At 37.1% G+C, this 20,636-nt stretch overlaps 2 protein-coding genes across 4 annotated transcripts in view; one reads left to right on the forward strand and one right to left on the reverse strand.

Annotated features, from left to right (window-relative positions):
* The first annotated feature begins 5,062 nt into the window (after positions 1-5,062).
* On the forward strand, positions 5,063-11,812 carry LOC127454271 (mitotic spindle assembly checkpoint protein MAD2A-like). Its single transcript, XM_051721365.1, has 5 exons — positions 5,063-5,221; positions 6,154-6,300; positions 9,169-9,289; positions 9,440-9,543; positions 11,518-11,812. Exons 1-5 carry the CDS (start codon positions 5,158-5,160, stop codon positions 11,688-11,690), a joined length of 609 nt encoding a protein of 202 aa, XP_051577325.1. The 5' UTR covers positions 5,063-5,157; the 3' UTR covers positions 11,691-11,812.
* A 1,410-nt stretch (positions 11,813-13,222) lies between these two features.
* The window catches only part of LOC127454026 (cGMP-specific 3',5'-cyclic phosphodiesterase-like), an 80,209-nt gene continuing 72,795 nt past the window's right edge, over positions 13,223-20,636 (reverse strand). For all 3 annotated transcript variants that reach the window (XM_051720968.1, XM_051720962.1, XM_051720954.1), the window contains exons 19-21: positions 19,069-19,143; positions 18,847-18,930; positions 13,223-17,466 (exon numbers count right to left, since the gene is read on the reverse strand). In XM_051720968.1, coding sequence (XP_051576928.1) covers positions 17,344-17,466; positions 18,847-18,930; positions 19,069-19,143 — 282 coding nt within the window. In that variant the 3' untranslated portion in view covers positions 13,223-17,343. The remainder of the gene's footprint in view (positions 17,467-18,846; positions 18,931-19,068; positions 19,144-20,636) is intronic.

The following is a 20,636-nucleotide window of genomic DNA, read 5'->3' on the forward strand; positions in this document are numbered from 1 at the left end:
TAAGATATGGAATGCAGGTAAACTTCCTTCCTAATGGAAGTGTGGAATTATTGTGCCAGTAGGGAAACTTGGAAAGGATAAGTCCAAATAATTACAGACCTATTGCATTAACTGCTAATTTATGTAAACTGATGGAAAGAATGATTATATATAGACTCAATTATATAATGGAACTAAAAGGACTTATTCTTCCATATCAGAGTGGATTTCGGGCAGGTCGGAGTACTATGGATGCTGTGTTATGTCTGGAAGCAGATATTAGAAAAGCACAAGCAAATAGAGAGGTAATGGTAGGTCTGTGTGGCAGGGCGGAGGGCGGGCCGGGTCGTGATTCCGCACACCCGGACCTTAATTAGGCTGATGAAGCCCGAGAGGGATAAAGGCGACCGGAGACGGCAGTGCGACAGAGAGAGAATGTTACGGGCAGCTGTCTGACACCTGTCTGTCTGTCTGTCTGTCTGTGTTGCTTACGTTTCTGATTAAACTATTATTTATATTATCAAGCCGGTTCTCGCCTCCTCCTTTCCCCTCTAACCCCTGTTACAGTGTGTTTTTCAGTATTGAGAAAGCATATGATATGCTTTGGAAAGAGGGGCTTCTAATAAAACTTAAAAGTATGAGAATTGGAAGAAAGATGTGTAACTGGATTATGGATTTTCTTCTTGAAAGAACAGTACAAGTTAGGGTAGGAGTAGAGTATTCTAAGATATACAAGATAGACAATGGAACTCCTCAAGGGAGTGTATGTAGTCCAGTATTATTTAACATTATGATAAATGACGTTTTTAGTCATATTAAAGGAGACATAGGAAGGTCACTTTATGCAGGTGATGGGGCAATATGGAAAAGAGGAACGTAATATAACATATGTGTCACAAAGTTTACAGAAAGCAGTTGAGAGACATGGGCAAATAAGTGGAGATTCAGATTATCAGTGGCTAAAACTCAAGTCATGTGTTTCACAAAAAGGAAAGCTCTACCAGAGGTTAAATTGAAATGATATAAACAGGTACTGGAACAAGTTTCAGTAGTAAAATACCTTGGGGTATAGGTGGAACCTAGATTGACATTTGGAGCACACGCTAAAAAGCTGATTGAGAAGTGTAAAACAGCAGGAATAAATATTCTACGATGTTTATCAGGAGTTGAATGGGAAGTTTATAGATTGTCACTGAAAAGAATATACTGTACATTAATCAGATCAAGGTTGGATTACAGGAGTATAGTTTAAGGACTTGCATCTGCATCCATAATTAAACAGATAGAAGCAGTGAAGGCTCAAGCCCTATGCTGTGGCGCTTTTAAAACATCTCCAATTCCAGCACTGCAGGTAGAAGTTGGGGAAGCTCCTTTATATCTTCATAGGTATAAATTGAGAATGACTTATTGGGCTAATGTGAAAGGTCATAAAGAAAGTCATCCAGTAAAGAGCATGCTGGAGGAGTGTTGGGAACATGGAAATAATAACATTAAAATCTTTGGATGGACTGCTAATAGGGAAGCACAGACAGCTGGTATTGCAGAATGTGCAGTCAGCCCTATTGTGGTTTTATCTAACGTTCCCACATGGATATATCCTATGCCTATTATTGACCTACAATTGCAAAACAAGATCAAGAATGAGAAAGATGTCCCAAAGGAGGTTATTGTCCAGCAGTATTTAGATCAGGTGTATTCATCAAGGCTACACATATACCTGATGGATCCAAAGATCCACTCTCTGGTCGCACAGCTGCTGCAGTATATATCCCAAAATCCCAAAACAGTATTAAGAAAAGAATAACTGATCATGTATCTGTGTATGCAACGGAATTAATTGCCATGTTGTTAGCTCTCCAGTGGGTAGAAGATGTAAAACCAAGGACAGTAGTAATATGTACTGACTCTCATGCAGCACTGTCAAGCCTTGCAAGTGGACTACATTCTTCAAGGCAAGACATTATCAATGAGATTCTCGCAAGTTTGTTAAGAATAAAAAAATATAAGCTTAATAACGTTTTTGTGGGTACCAGCTCATGTGGGAGTGGAGGGTAATGAATTTATCGATAGCTAAACAAGCATTAAAGCACACGGATACAGACAAACTCAGTAAGGAAGAGATTAAAGGAAAAATTAAACAATATGTTAATAATGAATGGCAAGACGCATGGAACAGTGAATCTAAGGGCAGACATTTGTATAATATTCAGCGACAAGTAGGCAATGGGAGAATAGTTTATAATAACAGGAAGGAAGATTCAATTATCACTTGCATCCGAATAGGTCATACTGGGCTAAATCATTCATTAAGTATAATAGGAAAACATGAAACAGGACAGTGTAATAATTGTGGTCAAGCAGAGACAATGGAGCACGTACTAATAAAATGTACAAAGTATGCAAAAGAAAGGTCAGAGGTTATTAAAGTAGTAAGAGATACAGGTGAAGAAACATTTAATCTACAAACTCTGCTTAAAGGATCTGCAGAACAAATGAAAATATATAGTGCAACCTTCGGGACATTTTTGTTTTGTGTTATTGCCAACGGCATACATTTTGCCAAAGGTGTGTATTTTGGGGGGAATTTTGATATTTCAACCTCAGTTCCTGTAATACATCTATAATACACCGTGTACACAAAATAGTTACACTCGGGACCTTCAGGACAAAAATGTCCCCATTGAAAGCCATTAAAACTGCAATATTTGATCCCAGTGCCATTAAAGCGCAAAATCATGAATTCTGTGATATTATGATTTCATTCTGGAGCCCTGGCTTCAAAATTGACATTTTAAATATTTTCCACCAGATGGCGCCATTTTTCTCATGTTTAGCCTATGGAGCAAATACATGCTTTTTTCCTATTATCTGTTTGCTGTATTATAGAGCACTGCAGGCCAATTGAATAAATGATGCAGCTAAAATTGTGTGGGTGTGTTGGTTTGGATGTCAGAGTGTGTTTTGTATGTGTGTATTGAGAAATGTGTGTGTGTGTGTGTGTGTGTGTGTGTGTGCGTGTGTAGAAAAACAACAGTGGCATTATGTAAACAAAGTGACATTTAAAAGGTTAAAATCCTGAAAATGAATGAATATTTGGTAGTTATGATCAGGACTGATGTAAATTAACTCATTGAAAGTGGAAAATAATATTAATATATAATATTTTTATGGCAGTTTTTTGACGCGGACATTTTTGTCCTCTAAGGTCCTGAGTGCGAGTTTTTTTTTATTTATTTATTTTTTTTTATCTGACAAGGCACAAAAAAATAAAATAATGCATCAAAATCAATGTTGTTGCTAATAATTGACATATCCCAGACTGTGATAATAATAAAAAAATAAAAAATAAAAATGGAAATGGAGTATATGGAAAATAATTAATTTGATGTGTTTTTTTTCTTTTTTTCTTTTTTTTTCTCATAAAAAACAACAGTGGCATTATGTAAAAAAACTGGCATTTAAAGGGTTAAAATCCTGAAAATTAATGAATATTTGGTAGTTATGATCAGGACTGATGTTGGTTAAAATATTAACTCAGTGAAAGTGGAAAATAATATTAATATATAATATTTTTATGGCGGTTTTTTAACGCAGACATTTTTGTCCTCGAAGGACCTCTGAGTAACTTTGTTGACGCACAAGGGTTAATATACACTATATTGCCAAAAGTATTCGCTCACCCATCCAAATAATTGAATTCAGGTGTTCCAGTCACTTCCATGGCCACAGGTGTATAAAATGAAGCACCTAGGCATGCAGACTGCTTCTACAAACATTTGTGAAAGAATGGGCCGCTCTCAGGAGCTCAGTGAATTCCAGCGTGGTACTGTGATAGGATGACACCTGTGCAACAAGTCCAGTCGTGAAATTTCCTCGCTACTAAATATTCCACAGTCAACTGTCAGTGGTATTATAACAAAGTGGAAGCAATTGGGAATGACAGCAACTCAGCCACGAAGTGGTAGGCCACGTAAAATGACAGAGCAGGGTCAGCGGATGCTGAGGCGCATAGTGCGCAGAGGTCGCCAACTTTCTGCAGAGTCAATCGCTACAGACCTCCAAAGTTCATGTGGCCTTCAGATTAGCTCAAGAACAGTGTGTAGAGAGCTTCATGGAATGGGTTTCCATGGCCGAGCAGCTGCATCCAAGCCATACATCACCAAGTGCAATGCAAAGCGTCGGATGCAGTGGTGTAAAGCACGCCGCCACTGGACTCTAGAGCAGTGGAGACGTGTTCTCTGGCGTGACGAATCACGCTTCTCCATCTGGCTATCTGATGGACGAGTCTGGGTTTGGCGGTTGCCAGGAGAACGGTACTTGTCTGACTGCATTGTGCAAACTGTGAAGTTTGGTGGAGGGGGGATTATGGTGTGGGGTTGTTTTTCAGGAGCTGGGCTTGGCCCCTTAGTTCCAGTGAAAGGAACTCTGAATGCTTCAGCATACCAAGAGATTTTGGACAATTCCATGCTCCAAACTTTGTGGGAACAGTTTGGGGATGGCCCCTTCCTGTTCCAACATGACTGCGCACCAGTGCATAAAGCAAGGTCCATAAAGACATGGATGAGCGAGTTTGGTGTGGAAGAACTTGACTGGCCTGCACAGAGTCCTGACCTCAACCCGATAGAGCACCTTTGGGATGAATTAGAGCGAAGACTGCGAGCCAGGCCTTCTCGTCCAACATCAGTGTCTGACCTCACAAATGCGCTTCTGGAAGAATGGTCAAAAATTCCCATAAACACACTCCTAAACCTTGTGGAAAGCCTTCCCAGAAGAGTTGAAGCTGTTATAGCTGCAAAGGGTGGGCCGATGTCATATTAAACCCTATGGATTAAGAATGGGATGTCACTTAAGTTCATATGCGTCTAAAGGCAGATGAGCGAATACTTTTGGCAATATAGTGTATCTTAAAATAACAGCAGGCTTAGACAGGAGATCCCATCGACGCTTCACACTCCAGTCTGGTCGGTGGCGGTAATGCACCGGAAGCTGGCTTGCCAACCGCCATAAAAACCTCACATGATGATGAAGAAGAAGAAACCGGGCAGTTCCGTGTTGTCGTAATGACGTATGCGCCTACGTCAGACGCAGCGTCTGGATTCAAACTGAAGGGCGGTCGAGAGAAGCAAGAAGCGAAACATTGTTCAGGCATAAACTGACTTAAATTAAACTACATTTAAGATGTCGAAGACGCTGAAAGGGATCACACTGAAAGGAAGTGCGGAGCTTGTTGCTGAATTCTTCTGTAAGTAATAAAATGCGTCCAGGAGTCGTTGAATGCTTTTGTATGTTTTTGAATAAAGTAAATGTCATTTTGACCATTTTTCTCTCTTTGTTTCGGTTTAATAAAATATACGGATTGATGAGGCGATTATCTGATGCACATTTAGTGCTTGTTTGCTCTAATATAGCCTGTTTATTAGGTTTGCGAAAAAAAGATTCGATGCTTTCGCAAACGATTCCTCATTGATTCACACAGATCATAAACGGCATATTAAAAAAAAGTAGTAATCGGTGTTGGGTAAGTTACTCTAAAAAGTAATTAATTACATCTTCCACAGTGTAATTAGATTACTGTACTAATTACTCTGTCTGACAAGTTATTGCGTTACTTATTACTTTCTAAAACCCTTTTAATTTTTTCAAATAAATCATATAAAATCAAATAAATTATTCATGAACTGGCCAAAGAATTTAAAGGGGCGGTGTTAAATTAGAAAACATAAATTTTAACATTAGACCTTAAATTTCGATTTTAAATGTAACTTGTTTTATATAGAAATGTTCTATAGTCTATACAGTATTTAATGCAATAAAATCAGAAGTAACTAATTACTGAAAAACTAAGAGTAATCCCTTACTTTTCAGTGAAAAAGTAATTTAATTACTTAGTAATGCATTACACCCAACACTGAAAATGGTAATGTACTTTGAAAAATATTTTCATGGCTACACCATTGAGACGCATTGAGTCGAATCATTTTGAAGTCGAATCGTGACTCACCAAGTCGGAATCACGTTGTGAGGTGCAAAGACTAGGTCTGACGAATGTTGATTGAGCGTTATTCGGTGCGTTAGTAATTGTATTATTTTATTTTTTGTATTTATGCGCTGATTGATTTCTTTGTTCCAGTAAATAAATAGGTATTTACTCATGTGTTTGTTGTCTTCTGGTAGCATTTGGTATCAACAGCATCTTGTACCAGCGAGGAATCTACCCAGCAGAGACCTTCACCAGAGTCACACAGTATGACATGAGCCTTCAGCTGACCACTGACACCAAGCTGAAGAACTACCTCACCAATGTCATCTCACAACTCAAAGGTTCATTACAAAGACCATCTTTTACAGATGGATAAAAACATCATTTACGCAGCCTCAAACTTGTATGACTTACTTTCTTCTGCAGAATACAAAAGAAAATATTTTGTATGATGCATTTTTATCCATACAATGAAAGCACATAAAGGCAGCATACAACTCAAGTGATTTAATCCATGTCTTCTGAAGCAATGTGATTACTTTGGGTGAGACACAGACCATAATTTAAGTCCTTATTCACTATAAATCTTAACATCTGCAGTCTCTTTGGTGCGTTCATGAGAGAAGCTCGTTCACACACTTCCTCATGCTTGATGCACGCTCCAAGCACTGTACAAAATCCCTACACAGCGTTGTAGGGCACCATGACATATCGCATTTATCGAAACATCGAAAATGTATCGCGATATGCATATTGCAAGGGCTTGCGATAATACTTTAAAAAGTAACGTTGTGGCGACACAGATTGCCGAGAATAGACTGGGCACATGATTGTCACTTGGCGTGTGTGCGTTAGAGGTCTTCATGGGTCCAATTAGATTCGAAAACCGAGGTACGACCCGAGACCCGCGTGGGTTCGGGACCAAAACTTTGACTAGTTATCGGACGTATAAGTAGCCTCTAGCAATTTTAAACAAATGTGCTTTTACCGAATGTACCGAAGAAGACCTGAATTCTTTTAAAATATGCCGACTCGCCATTATTCGTTTCGGGCGTTTAACAATATTTTATTTAAAACAAATACACATACATGTTATTATCTCACTTTTTCTCTGTTCTCTGACAATCCGCGCTGCTCCGTGCAATTTACCAAACCTCCTGCCTATGCCAAGAACTCTTGCAACACTGTGTGATTGTAAAAAAACAAGGCGATTGCACTTCAGTGGGGTTTACCAGTCAGTCATTTTAATACAACATCATAAATGTTATTATCCCCCTTCTTCTCTGTTCTCTGTCAATCCACGCCTCTATGTGTAAATGACCAAACCCTCCTGGATACTGGTGCGGCCAGGCTGTGCAGACGTCACTGCCTTTTACATTCGGGTCCAGTCGGGTTAAATAAATTGCAGTTGTTCTCGGTCTAATTTTATCGGGTTTGTCTTGGGTCGGGTTTTTCTTTTGTAAAAATTTATTTATGCGGTTTGGGTAAGACGTGATTCGGTTTGATTCAGGTCGGGTACAGATCTTGGGACGTGAGACGACTGCTAGTGTGCATGCAGTGTGCATAGGTGCATATCCAAAGCATGAGATATTCCCCATTCATTTTCTACATGTCATTTCAACATTAAAGGGGTCATGAAATGCTCTTTTTTTTTTTTTTTTTTTTTTTTTTTTTTTTTTTTTTTAAATAGTTTTATCTTCCCTGAGGTCCACTGATAATGTTAAGGTTTTTTTTTTTTTTTTTTTTTTTTTTTTTGCTTTTTGCACCAAAACTAATTAAGTAGTGTTACTTGACAACCCTTTTTCTGGCCCTCTGTCTGAAACTCTCGGTTTTGGCCTAAGCACCTCTGTAAAACTTTAACGCCATTTGAAACATTCACTAATGGAACAGTTACTTACTGTTTTGCATCGGGTCCAAGTGTTTTTAACGGCCCCATCCTTCAATAACAGTTCCTTTGAATGGTTCACAAGCAATCCATATTGATATGAGTCGGAAAAACAAGCAATCCATATTGATATGAGCCGGAAAAACAAGCAATCCACGCTGAAAAACGCTGAAAACACATCCACCTTAAGCACATACATAGTCCAAAGCATGGTGTAAAGTAGATGCGCACACATCCAGTTTCAAGTAACATCCTGCACTTTAAAACAGTCAAAAGACGTCCATCTAGTGCATGACTACATACACCAACAATTAAAAAATAGTGCAGATGGACCAAAGAAAGCAAAGCTACATGATTTTATAGTAGAATGACCTCTTGTATATCAAAATATCAAGGAAAATTTGATTCCTCATGACATGACCCCTTTAGCAGATTTGTCGATTACATAAAAGTTGACACATTTTAGTAAGTTGCATTGTGTCCTACAACATACCCTCTGATGTTCATTCGTTTAGTCGTAAGATGAGATACTTTTCGCGGTCACCAAAAGGTTGATGGTAAATGCTAGAAAATGAAAACGCAGGGTTTTTCCTGGGTTAAAAATGGTCTCCGGTGGTGACTGACACGTTCGGTCATCCACATGCCGGCAGTTCGTTTCTTACATAATTGCATTTAGTTAATATATAATGAAATTACTTAATTGAATTTTATGTTTGGTCATGAGTTGTTGTTTTTTCTTCACCATCTACATAATGAAACCTTTTTAAGTCAATGCAGAGTTTTTAACTTGAAAGTGCTATGTGAAATCAAACTGAACCGAATTTAATTAACACCTTATTTCTATAATTTAGAAAGACTAGCTTCACTGACCAAACCACAGAAATGAGGAGCCATCCATGGTCCTACCTAGGCTTATGGCATTGCACTGTAAATATATGGGCAAGTACATAAAGAGGTTTCAAAGTCTGGATCTTCAAGACTTCTCGACATATTATGGGCAATGCAGGAAAAACCGTGTATAATAATACCGGGATTGAGTACCCGTCAACTGCGTACAGCGTCAAAGAATCACCGTCTTGAAGCCTACACTGTTCAAGAGATTTATAGTTAATAAAGGCTTAAATGTAATATGTTTCTCACCCAAAGCGAATGTATCGCTTCAGAAGACATTGATTAAACCACTCAAGTCATATGGGTTATTTTATTTACTGCCTTTGTCATTTTTTGGAGCTAGGTCCCCTATTGACTTCACCTCATATATCCTTCAAAATATCTTTTAGGTGAATGTGTAGTTTTACTTTGCAGTTGGTTGTTTTCTCTGCAGAATGGTTGTTTGAGTGCACGGTGCAGAAGCTGGTGGTGGTCATCACATGCCTGGAGACGAATGAGGTACTGGAGCGATGGCAGTTTGACATAGAGTGCGATAAGGCAGCAAAGGAGAGCAGGTATATAGTTGAAATGATTGAATTACATTACCTCAGATTCATTCACAGTCACTTATAAAAGGACAAGACATTTAAAAATGTATTTGATTGATCAGGAATGTATATTACAATCTAAATATGTACATTTAAAATTGTACATGCTTATTCCAGCGCCCCAAAGGAGAAGTCCATAAAAGCCATTCAAGAGGAAATCCGTTCTGTCATCAGGCAGATCACAGCCACTGTCACCTTCTTGCCTTTGTTAGAGACTGCATGTAAGTACATCTGTGATTGTTCAAGAGTCATTTCCATACACATCCATAGCTGCATGATAACTGTCTGGTTTTTGCTAATGGACTATACATTACCATACCAAACAGTCTGTGTTCTGGATTGATTTGTAAGAAATGGTCAATTGAGCAAGCACAACAAAAACAGGATTTCCGACTAAAGCTTATTTAATTGATCAAAGTTAGGCTGTCAGTTTGCCCTATATACTAAGCCCTGTTCACCACCATTGTCGCTTGGTGTCGCTAGACTCTGCGATGTATGTCGCTAGTGGGCGTTCCTACTGCTACCGCAGCTCTAACGTTATTGGTGGACTGCACAACTGGCCATAATAGCTTTTGACAATGCTGATTTCAGATGATACTGCTGATAAAACTAAGATATCATTCTAATTTGACAAGGAATCAGTTCTCTTGCCTCTAAAAATGAACATTTGCCAGTGGAGAGCATTTATATAATCTGCAGCAGTGCTTAATGCATCATATCGTTAAACAAGATGAATTTGGGGGGTCTGGGTAGCTCAGCAAGTAAAGACACTGACTACTACACATGGAGTCGCAAGTTCAAATCCAGGGCGTGCTGAGTGACTCCAGTCAGGCTTCCTAAGCAACCAATTGGCCCGGTTGCTAGGGTGGGTAGAGTCACATTGGGTTAACCTCCTCGTGGTCGCTATAATGTGGTTCTTGCTCTCGGTGGGGCGTGGGGAGTTGTGCGTGGATGCCACGGAGGATAGCATGAAGCCTCCACACGCGCTATGTCTCCGCGGTAACGTGCTGAACAAGCCACGTGATATGATGCACGGATTGACAGTCTCAGACACGGAGGCACCTGAGATTCGTCCTCCGCCACCCGGATTGAGGCGATTCACTACGCCACCACGAGGACTTAGAGCGCATTGGGAATTGGGCATTCCAAATTGGGGAGAAAAGGGGAGGAAAAAAAAAACCACAAGATTAATTTTATATCTATATATAAATCAAACTCACTCAGAATGCCGACAAGGTTTTCCACGCATCATTTTATTAGCCCATATTCATGTATGTGGTTACAGACAAATGAAACGGTGAAATCGCTCACAGAAACGCTTAACTTCTCCATCTTGCCTGCATTTGTCTACAGTATCTTCACCTCACAGCAGACGGATGTTAGCTCCACTGTCTTCACTCTCATTGGTAGTCTCTTGCGAATATCGCTCGTTATTTGCATAAAGTAGAAATTTTCTCAACTTGTATTGTCGTTCGCCACGGCGATCTCTGTCGCGTCTCCGGAAGTCGCTGTGCATTCATTGAAAATGAATGGGATCGTATTGCATGATGTGAACAGGGCTTTAAAATCCTTATGTACTTGAAGCCCTTTGTACTTAAAGTTATTTTATTTTAAATATAAATGCCCGAGGTGTTTATATTAATGTGTTAGGTGCGCTTACTGTGCTGCACTAATGTAAACAATGACGCATTTGCGCGCGTGCCAGATTCGAATAAGTCAAGATATGAATTAACACTTAAATTTCGGTCTTCGTATGGCTTCAGAAGTATTGAAATATAGCGCACAAGTAACATGGACGACTTTTATGGTGCTTTTGGAGCTTGACAGTCACAATCCTCTCATCCTTTTTTCTTGTGTTTCACGGAAGAAACGGGTGAGAAAATAATGTCAGAAATTTCAATATTTTAATGTTTTTTTCAAAGGGTAGCATGACCAAAAAAATATTGAGAACTGCTGGTATAGTGATACGAATTGCTCTTTTGAAGGCGGTCCTTTTCAGTGAATCAATTAAACAGGTTCACAAGTCGGTCTGAATGATTCATTAGAAAATTAGTCTGAATCTAAATGAAAACTCCTTATCTAGTAGGGCTGCACAATTCATTGAAAAAATGATTGACATTCCAGTTACTGCTGCTGCAATTAACTACCGGTAATACTATTTTACTACTTTATATCTTTTTTTTCTAACAATACAGGTGCCTTCGACCTTCTGATCTACACAGACAAAGACCTGGAGGTACCTGAGCAATGGGAGGAGTCTGGTCCTCAACTCATCGACCAATCAGAAGAGGTCCGTTTGCGGTCCTTCACTACTTCCATTCACAAGGTTAACAGTATGGTGGCCTACAAGAGGACAAACTCCATGTGATTGCTCAGTGTTTTCTGGGGCTGTGTTCTGTTACCACTGTTTCTGTCTTTTGTATATATCTATATAAAACTCATTTCTTATGTTGTCATTTTAAATGTATTTCCTAAACCGAAAATAAATTTGCTTACTAAGATTGTATTTGTTTATTGTCATTTTTTTTATATTTTGTAGAAGTTACGCTGGCGAGAACATCTAAGGGAAAGTTTTGACATCTATTAAAGAAATAGTTCACGCAAATAAAAATGTCATTATTTACTTACCCTCATGTTGTTCCAAGCCCATGCTGATATTTTTGCAGTGGAACACAAGGGAGCATGAATCTTTATAGATCTTTTTTTTTTTTTTTTTTTTTTCACTCACTCATCAAGTAGGTCTAATGTTTTGAAAAACTGCTGTGAAACATCTTGAAACCGGAATTCATTTACTCGAACCTCAGCATCGCTCTCTCTCATGAGGTCAGCGATGGCTATTTTGCCTTGTAAAGCAGCGCCACAGTAATTAAAAGCAGCACTGATAAGCGAGAGCAATTCGATTGTCACCAGAGCTAAAAGAGTAGAGACTAGCATCTCAACCCAATTATGAATATTTGAGGCAGATTAAAGGACGTAAATGTGTTTCATGTATAGCAGGATGGCGCATTTGCATTGAATCTGTCGTTCTATGGACATCAAAGTGGAGTTTCTGTCGCTGATGGCTCAGTTTAAAGACGAGAAATACCTGTTGGCCGCATTAGCGTTGCCTTTTTATCTCGAGAAAAGTAATTACGGAAGACTATGAGGAACTATTAAATAGCTAGCTTTTCAAATCCTGGATGCTGATTGGTCAAAGCGTTCCTGGTATTTTAAAAATACAAACCAATAGTTTAACTATGTAGCACCTATAGAGGCCAACTAATTTTAGTTTACATGTCAGAGACTGCATGTTCTTGCATAAGGATACATTTAATAAATTTACTTAAAAATACAATTTTAATGAAAATTTGTTGTCTCAGTATTTTTATCATGTAGTAAAGGGTTAGTAAAAGAAATAAGGCAATTGAGGCTGTGCTATGTAGAGTGAGCGCAACAGTGCCGTCCACTTTTTCAGCCATCTGGGTTCCGGAAGTGTTTTCTCCGTTTATTCTTTCCATAGACTTCCATAGAATCAATTTGTCTATGGGATAAATTAATGTGATTTTTACTTCCGGAGCTTCTGACTATTGCACTGTATTGTACCCAAAAACAGCATTTAGCCATGATCTCATACCTTATTGCTTAAATATACATCAAATCTCTAGAATAAAAATCTCCCTCCGTCTAATGCCAACTGCCTCAGACTAGCAATAGCAAGTAGAAAACTATCATGGTTCATGGCTTTGAAGTAAATTAAAACCTACTGATATTAATAGTAATAATAAAGCCCTTTGAAATATCCTACTTAAGCTGTATCAAGTTTCAATACGAAATACAGTACATAAACAAAGGAAGAAGAATAAAACTGATGTCATGGGGCCTTCAAGTGAATTACAAGGAAAAATAAATTGAAATGCCTTTTCATTAGTTGCCTCTTAAATAATACACTGTAAAAAATAAATAAAAAAATGATTATAGACATAGGATAACTGAGTTAAATCAAATATACTAGATCCAACAAGGTCAAGAAAATTTATCAAGTTTCTTTTTAAACACATTTACAGTATTTTCAACTTGAACATTAACATTTCTACAGATATCTTGTTTCAACTCCACTCCAAAATGTATATGCTTTGTGGGTGTGTACATGTGATTAACAAAGAATTTCACACATTTGTGGAATAGATGACAAATATCGTAAATTAAAATACGTTCACAGGCAGCCGTGATGTCAATTTGTAGGCCGGAAGTCTAATTCGGTATGGGTTCCCTCTGGATTTTCCTATGGGTTTTTATAATGGAGTTTTTTTACTTTTGTGTTAAATAAGGTCTGTGTGTAATGGGAGCCAGCTGGTACATGCTGTGCAGTGTGTGTAAACCTCACTCCCCTGGCTCAAGAGGCGCACTAGCGACTGACGCTAGGTGCTTTAGCCTCCTCGTTAGAGCGACCGCCTCCCATGCCGGAGACTCCAGTTCAAATCCCACTCAGAGTAGGTGGTGCCGTGACCCGGATGGGAGTGAGGTTTAGGGGGGTGAGTGTAATGGGAGCCAGCTGGAACGTGCTGTGAAATGTGTATAAACCTCACTCCCCTGTCTCGAGGCACACTAGCAACTAACGCTAGGGGTTGTAGCCTTCAGCCTCCTCATTAGAACGCCTGCCTCCCATGTTGGAGACCCCGGTTCGAATCCCACTTGGAAAGGGTCGAACAGGACCGGTTACATATGGTAAACATTACTTGATGATATACATATATTTATGTGTCTTATTGTGTATTTTTATATAAACTTTATATTCTATTCACTTATTTTTATTCTTTTTTATTTATTTATTTTTTATGATTTCTGTCTTGTTGTATTGTTTGTGCACTGGAAGATTCTGTCACCAGGTCAAATTCCTTGTATGTGTAAGCATACTTTGCAATAAAGCTCATTCTGATTCTGATACACAGATGTTCTTTTCTGCAACATAAATTACACACTTTCATGTCTCAAACGTGAATTTTGAAGCTGTGTGCATTTTTTTTTTACAGTATGTAATTCAATGCGGCTTAAAAATTCACATTTGAGGCATGACTGGGTGTAATCTATGCTGTAGAACAAAACGTCCACGTATCATCAAGTAATGTTTACCATAGACCTTATTTTACTCATAAGTTCAAAAACCCATTATAGAAACCCCGAGGGAACCCATGGCGAATTCTCTTCCGGGTTTGTGGACTACAACCTGAACAGTCTTCTTCAATATTCCTTTGCAAGTACACACGTACTGTAAGTGAAAAAAAAAAAAAAAACTACAATACGAAACAGACTCAGTACAAAGGTTTTATACAAAGTTACATGGAAATGGGCAAACAGTGAAAAATCTTTTCCATTGACTTTTTAATCAACAGGTTCCATTTATGCCGGCTTTAGCAGTGCAATGTAGCAAAACAAAAATGTAATATGTGCATTTATTTCAGTAATTCAGTAAATGAGTTGCACAAAATAAAAAACAGGCTACAAGAATATAGTACAGTGCCAATGCCCTTTTATAGAGCTTGTGTAGGATAGTTAAAAGAATGTTCAGGATTCAATACAAGTTAAACTCATCGACAGCATTTATGGGATTTTGCTGATTATCACAATATATTTTAAACTCATCCTTTGTGTGTACAGTAATTGTGTTTACAGTAATGGACTTAAAATGAAAGTCTATGGGGCAAGGCATTGAACTGGAATAAACATTAAAATACCAGCTGTTTTGAAAATATATCTACAAGACGTAAACAATAAACACAACACTTGTTAATATTAGGGCTGGGTATCTATACAGATTTCCCAATTTGATTCGATACCAATTTACGAGCTCTCGATTCAGCTCTGATTTCGATACGGTTAATTTGATTCTGATTCATTTTGGCATATTTCAACTGTGTCCATTTTGCTCACATATGAAAGAAATTCGCACTGTAAATCATTTTATATACATTATAAAAATATAATTAAAAACAGGGCCCAAACTATGCAGTTCAATTGCTATTTATTTTACATATATAATTAGGGCTGTCAATCAATTAACATTTTTAATCGAATGAATTACATGGTATGCCGATTAATTAATCAATATATTGTTTATTTTCATATTATTGAACATAAGCCAATCATTAGCCTACAGTTACAGCAATCCATTTTACAGTTATATTCATCATTCAGTCTGAGCTGTATTATAAGGGCTTGTTTAAGGACGCGTTAATGTACACTTGCATCACACGGATGCTTTTGGAGCGTCTCGATTGGGCTGCGTCGTAAAATGTTTTAGGTCGCTGTGTCAAGTTAAATGAAGTTTGAAACTTAGAAAAACACATCTTGAGATCCCTGCGTTTGGATTTGCGCTCCATCAAGCTGTGTTTTAAATGTAACAATGTGTTTTCTGCTGTCGGTGAGTGTGGTTTGTTCTCTGAGTAAGCTGCACGTTGCCTATACAGCTGGAGTTTCGCTTACTGCCCCCTGGAGAAAACAGGTGGTACTTCAAGCTTGAATTGCTCAGGAATCTTCCTTATTAAGGTCTGGGGACATGATTAAATGCGCTAATTTTTTAAACACGTTATTTTTTTATATAATTAATCGCACTGAATTAATGTGTTAAATCGACAGCCCTAGATATAATATAATCAACACAACCAAAACAGAAGCAAAATTCAAAGTAAACGATTGATCTTGGGACTCAATAGAAAATAAACATTTCTACCCAGCCCTAGTTAATATAAGGGTAGTGTGGTAAAATCACACACTAACCTTGTCTATGTAAAGCTATGTAAATCTGTCAACTCCTGTCATGACCATGTAAAGCCGGTAACTTTCGCAAGGAGACCAGAAAAATGTACATAGAGAAAAATCCACACACACGAATTATCTCAGTAACTTATAGTCAGAAATTCTTGCGCCTAGAAAAGTAGTCCCACTGCAGAAAAGATGATTTAGACGACCTGTATGAAAGAATTAAAGGAATATTCCGGGTTTAATACAAGTTAAGCTCAATCGACAGCATTTGTGGCATAATGTTGATTACCATAAAAATCATTGCGACTCGTCCCTCTTTTTCTTTAAAAAAAGCAAAAATCGAGGCTACAGTGAAGCACTTACAATGGAAGTGAATGGGGCTGATTTGTAAACGTTTAAATACTCACTGTTTCAAAAGTATAGCCACAAGATGTAAACAATGTGTTATTTTTGAACATGATTTCCAGTGTGACAAAAAAGTTTATCCAATTTTTCAACTTCGTTGCCATGATGACGTAACGCCGCAAACCCTAAAACGACCATAAAAACGACGATTTAATATACAATACATTAATTCTTCTGTTAAAACTCATGTAAGTGCTTTTATTAAATTACATAAATTACACTTCCATTGTAAGTGCCTAACTGTAACCTTGATTATTATAGGGACGAGTCAAAATTATTTTTCATGGTGATCAACATTCTGCAACAAATGCTGTTGATTGAGCTTAACTTGTATTGAACCCAAAATATTCTTTTAATATAAGTCCTTAAAAATACTAGTGGAACATTTCTGCTTTTAAACCCACCGGAATGTCATGCCCCATAGACTCCCATTGTAAGCTCAGTACTGTAAATGCAAAAGTTGCTTGTTTTAAAAGACTGAACGACAAGTTGGAATTATTTTCCGTTGTTATTGACCGTATGCAGCGCTAAACTTGTTTTGAACATTCCTCGTGTCAAAATGGTTTACTCACAGTTTCAAAACCTCAATCACCATCTTTGGTACCCATTGGATAACATGGACAGGTAAAGATTCATGCATACTTTTCTTCCTGATAAGTCTTTGAGTAGTTATTTTCATCTGCTACATCTTTAATCCAACCTTCCAATACCCTGCTCCGATGCCGCTTTCATTTTTGAAATTGCTGGAGCAATCAAAGGACTAAACCAGCGAGGGTTCAAGCTTTTGTAACTGTAATTACAAACTCCTTTAGTCTCTAGAAAAAGGGGCTGGGAATGATGGCTGATGGTCCGTGAAAACCTGTATGTCAACAGAGCCATTACAGTCCTCCATTGAGTAAAGCTCTTTCCTCTCCTTGTTCAGCCAGCATTTTCCATTTCTGTCTGTTCTTCCTACAGCCGTCCAGCAGAGGGGAGCAGCTCTCTGAGATACCAGTCAATGCCTGATCACACAGAAGACCATCCAATTAAAGGAAGAATCTTGTTCTGTCACTGCTGTCAAGTCACTCTAGATCTAGATATGAATGACTTTGTTTAAAGCGTAGTAAAATCACTGATCTATCAGTCAGTAAAATGTATTTTAAGACACCGGTTGATAGAGGAGGTATAAATTGCTGCCCAACAATTTTTTTTAAAGTTATAAATATACTGTGTATACTGTATATAACAAGTTCAAATGATCTAACATAGTACACTCAAAAAATATTTTGCCTATTTTTGCGCATTTCAATTTCAGGTTTTTTCATAGTTTTTGATTTTAGCTAATGAAAGATTACTCCGATCAATTCGATTTAATTTTATTAAGAAACTGAAATAGCTAGTACATACACTAAAAAATATTTGAGTCTTTTTTCAAGATTTCTACATTTCAATTTCATAACAAAATTCTATCAAATTTAATTGTATCATTTTCAACAGTTAAATTAATAAAACTTACAATATTACATTTTTTTTTATTATTATTATTATTCAATTTAATTTAGTGGAATTGTGTTATAAAAGTGAAATGAGTCAATCTTAAAATAATTTTTTTAATGGAAAGTTAAAAAAATATTTTAGCCGATTTTAAGACTTTTTAAATTTCATAACCAAATTCCATAAAATTGATTTGTGTAATGTTGAACAAAATTAAAATAACACATTTTAAATTTGATTTAAATTTGATGGAATTTTGATATGAAACTGAAATGTGTAAATCTTAAAATCATTTTTTTGAATGTACGAAAAGTAGCTAGTATATACACAAAAAAATATTTGAGCCTTTTTCAAGATTTATGCATTTTAATTTCATAACAAAAATCTATCATATTGTGGTGTGTCATTTTTAACCAAATAAAATGAATAAAACTTCAAATATTTAGTTTTTTGTATTTTATTTTGTGAAAGATGACCAAGTTCAATTTGAGGGACTTTTATTATGAAATTGAAATTTTTGAGAGTATGAAAAGTAGCAACACTTCAAATATTGTAGCCTATTTAGATAAATGCAATTCATTTTCATCGCAAAATTTTATCAAATTGAATTGTGTATTTTTTTTTCTAAATAAAATTCAACTTAAAATATTCACTCAATTCAATCTGATGGAATTTTGTTATGAACTGAAAGGCGTAAATCTTAAAATGAAAGAACTCTTATATAATAGTTATTATACTAATTATTATACTAATAAATATTATTGTATAGATGTAGAAATGCTTCTTAAGTTTGTGCCGTGGTGCAGCGGTTGTGCACATGCTCCCAGGGATGCAGGTTTGAGCCTGGCCTACATCCTGTCTAAATAAGGCATAAAAGGCTATAAATGAAAATTAGAAGAGTGGTATACCTCGTATAACTGTGTGCAAATGGCGTCAATGAAAGACACTTGCATGCTGGGTATTTTATCCCGCTTCTCTCTGTTCATCAGATCCTTGAATAGAAAACAGTCACATGTTTACTGTCACTTTATCTTCCTGCCAGTTACCATATACTTTATATAGGGGTTGTTGACCTGTTCCTAAACTCAACTGCTGCAATCTTGTATAAAACACATTAGTGAAGCACTTACGATAGGTTCAATGTTTAGCTCTCTCCGCTCCTTGTCACCTTGTTCAAAGAACTCTGTGGCAACCAGCTCTGCTATCTTTTAAAACATAAAACGAATGTTAATTATTTAATCAATACAAAGTTGTACAGGGTAAAGCCATTTTCTAGGTCATATCTATGGACCAGAATATCATAGAAACCAAGTGGATTTTGAATGGAACTTCAAAACAAAATTATTTGTATCTTAAATTATTAAATTGAATGATTATTAAGATTTAAGCCAATGTAGGTGTAAACTAGGCTTGAAATAACGTCTAGGCCAGGGACAAAACACATATTAAACACTGCATTCATGAAGTTGTCAAAATGCCTACAAATTGCTGTTCACTAAATTGAATAATGCTTACATTAGCTGCTGTATACCTTCAATATGCATCAAGCAGTGTGATGAATTATGTGCTTTAACGTTTTAAATGCACAAGTCCATTTTAAATTCACTTTACAGTTCTCTCCAGATCATAAATAAATGTGCCTTGAAAGGGGACTTTTATTGTGAATGCCATAGCCATATTACAAATGTACAGTAAGTGTGCATATGTGTACAGTACTATTTTTCCTTGCCACCGTTTTTTGATTATTATTATTTATTTATTTATTTATTTATTTTTGTAATGCATTGTTTATCTGTTTCTCGTTTTTCTGTTAAGCTGCTTTGGAACAATATGTATTGTAAAAAGTGCCATCCAAATAAACTGAATAGATTTGAATATACAGTTGTGCTCAAAAGTTTGCATACCCTGGCAGAAATTGTGAAATTTTGACATTGATTTTGAAAATATGATTGATCATGCAAAAAACTGTCTTTTATTTAAGGATAGTGATCATATGAAGCCATTTATTATCACATAGTTGTTTGGCTCATTTTTAAATCATAATGATAACAGAAATCACCCAAATGGCCCTGATCAAAAGTTTACATACCCTTGAATGTTTGGCCTTGTTACAGACACACAAGGTGACACACACAGGTTTAAATGGCAATTAAAGGTTAATTTCCCACACCTGTGGCTTTTTAAGTTTCAATTAGTGTCTGTGTATAAATAGTCAATGAGTTTGTTAGCTCTCACATGGATGCACTGAGCAGGTTAGATACTGAGCCATGGGGAGCAGAAAAGAACTGTCAAAAGACCTGCGTAACAAGGAAATGGAACTTTATAAAGATGGAAAAGGATATAAAAAGATATCCAAAGCCTTGAAAATGCCAGTCAGTACTGTTCAATCACTTATTAAGAAGTGGAAAATTCGGGGATCTCTTGATACCAAGTCAAGGTCAGGTAGACCAAGAAAGATTTCAGCCACAACTGCCAGAAGAATTGTTCGGGATACAAAGAAAAACCCACAGGTAACCTCAGGAGAAATACAGGCTGCTCTGGAAAAAGATGGTGTGGTTGTTTCAAGGAGCACAATACGACGATACTTGAACAAAAATGAGCTGCATGGTCGAGTTGCCAGAAAGAAGTCTTTACTGCACCAATGCCACAAAAAAGCCCGGTTACAATATGCCCGACAACACCTTGACACGCCTCACAG

Source organism: Myxocyprinus asiaticus, chromosome 2 (genome assembly GCF_019703515.2).
Source record: "Myxocyprinus asiaticus isolate MX2 ecotype Aquarium Trade chromosome 2, UBuf_Myxa_2, whole genome shotgun sequence".
In the NCBI taxonomy this organism is placed as follows: Eukaryota; Metazoa; Chordata; class Actinopteri; order Cypriniformes; family Catostomidae; genus Myxocyprinus; species Myxocyprinus asiaticus.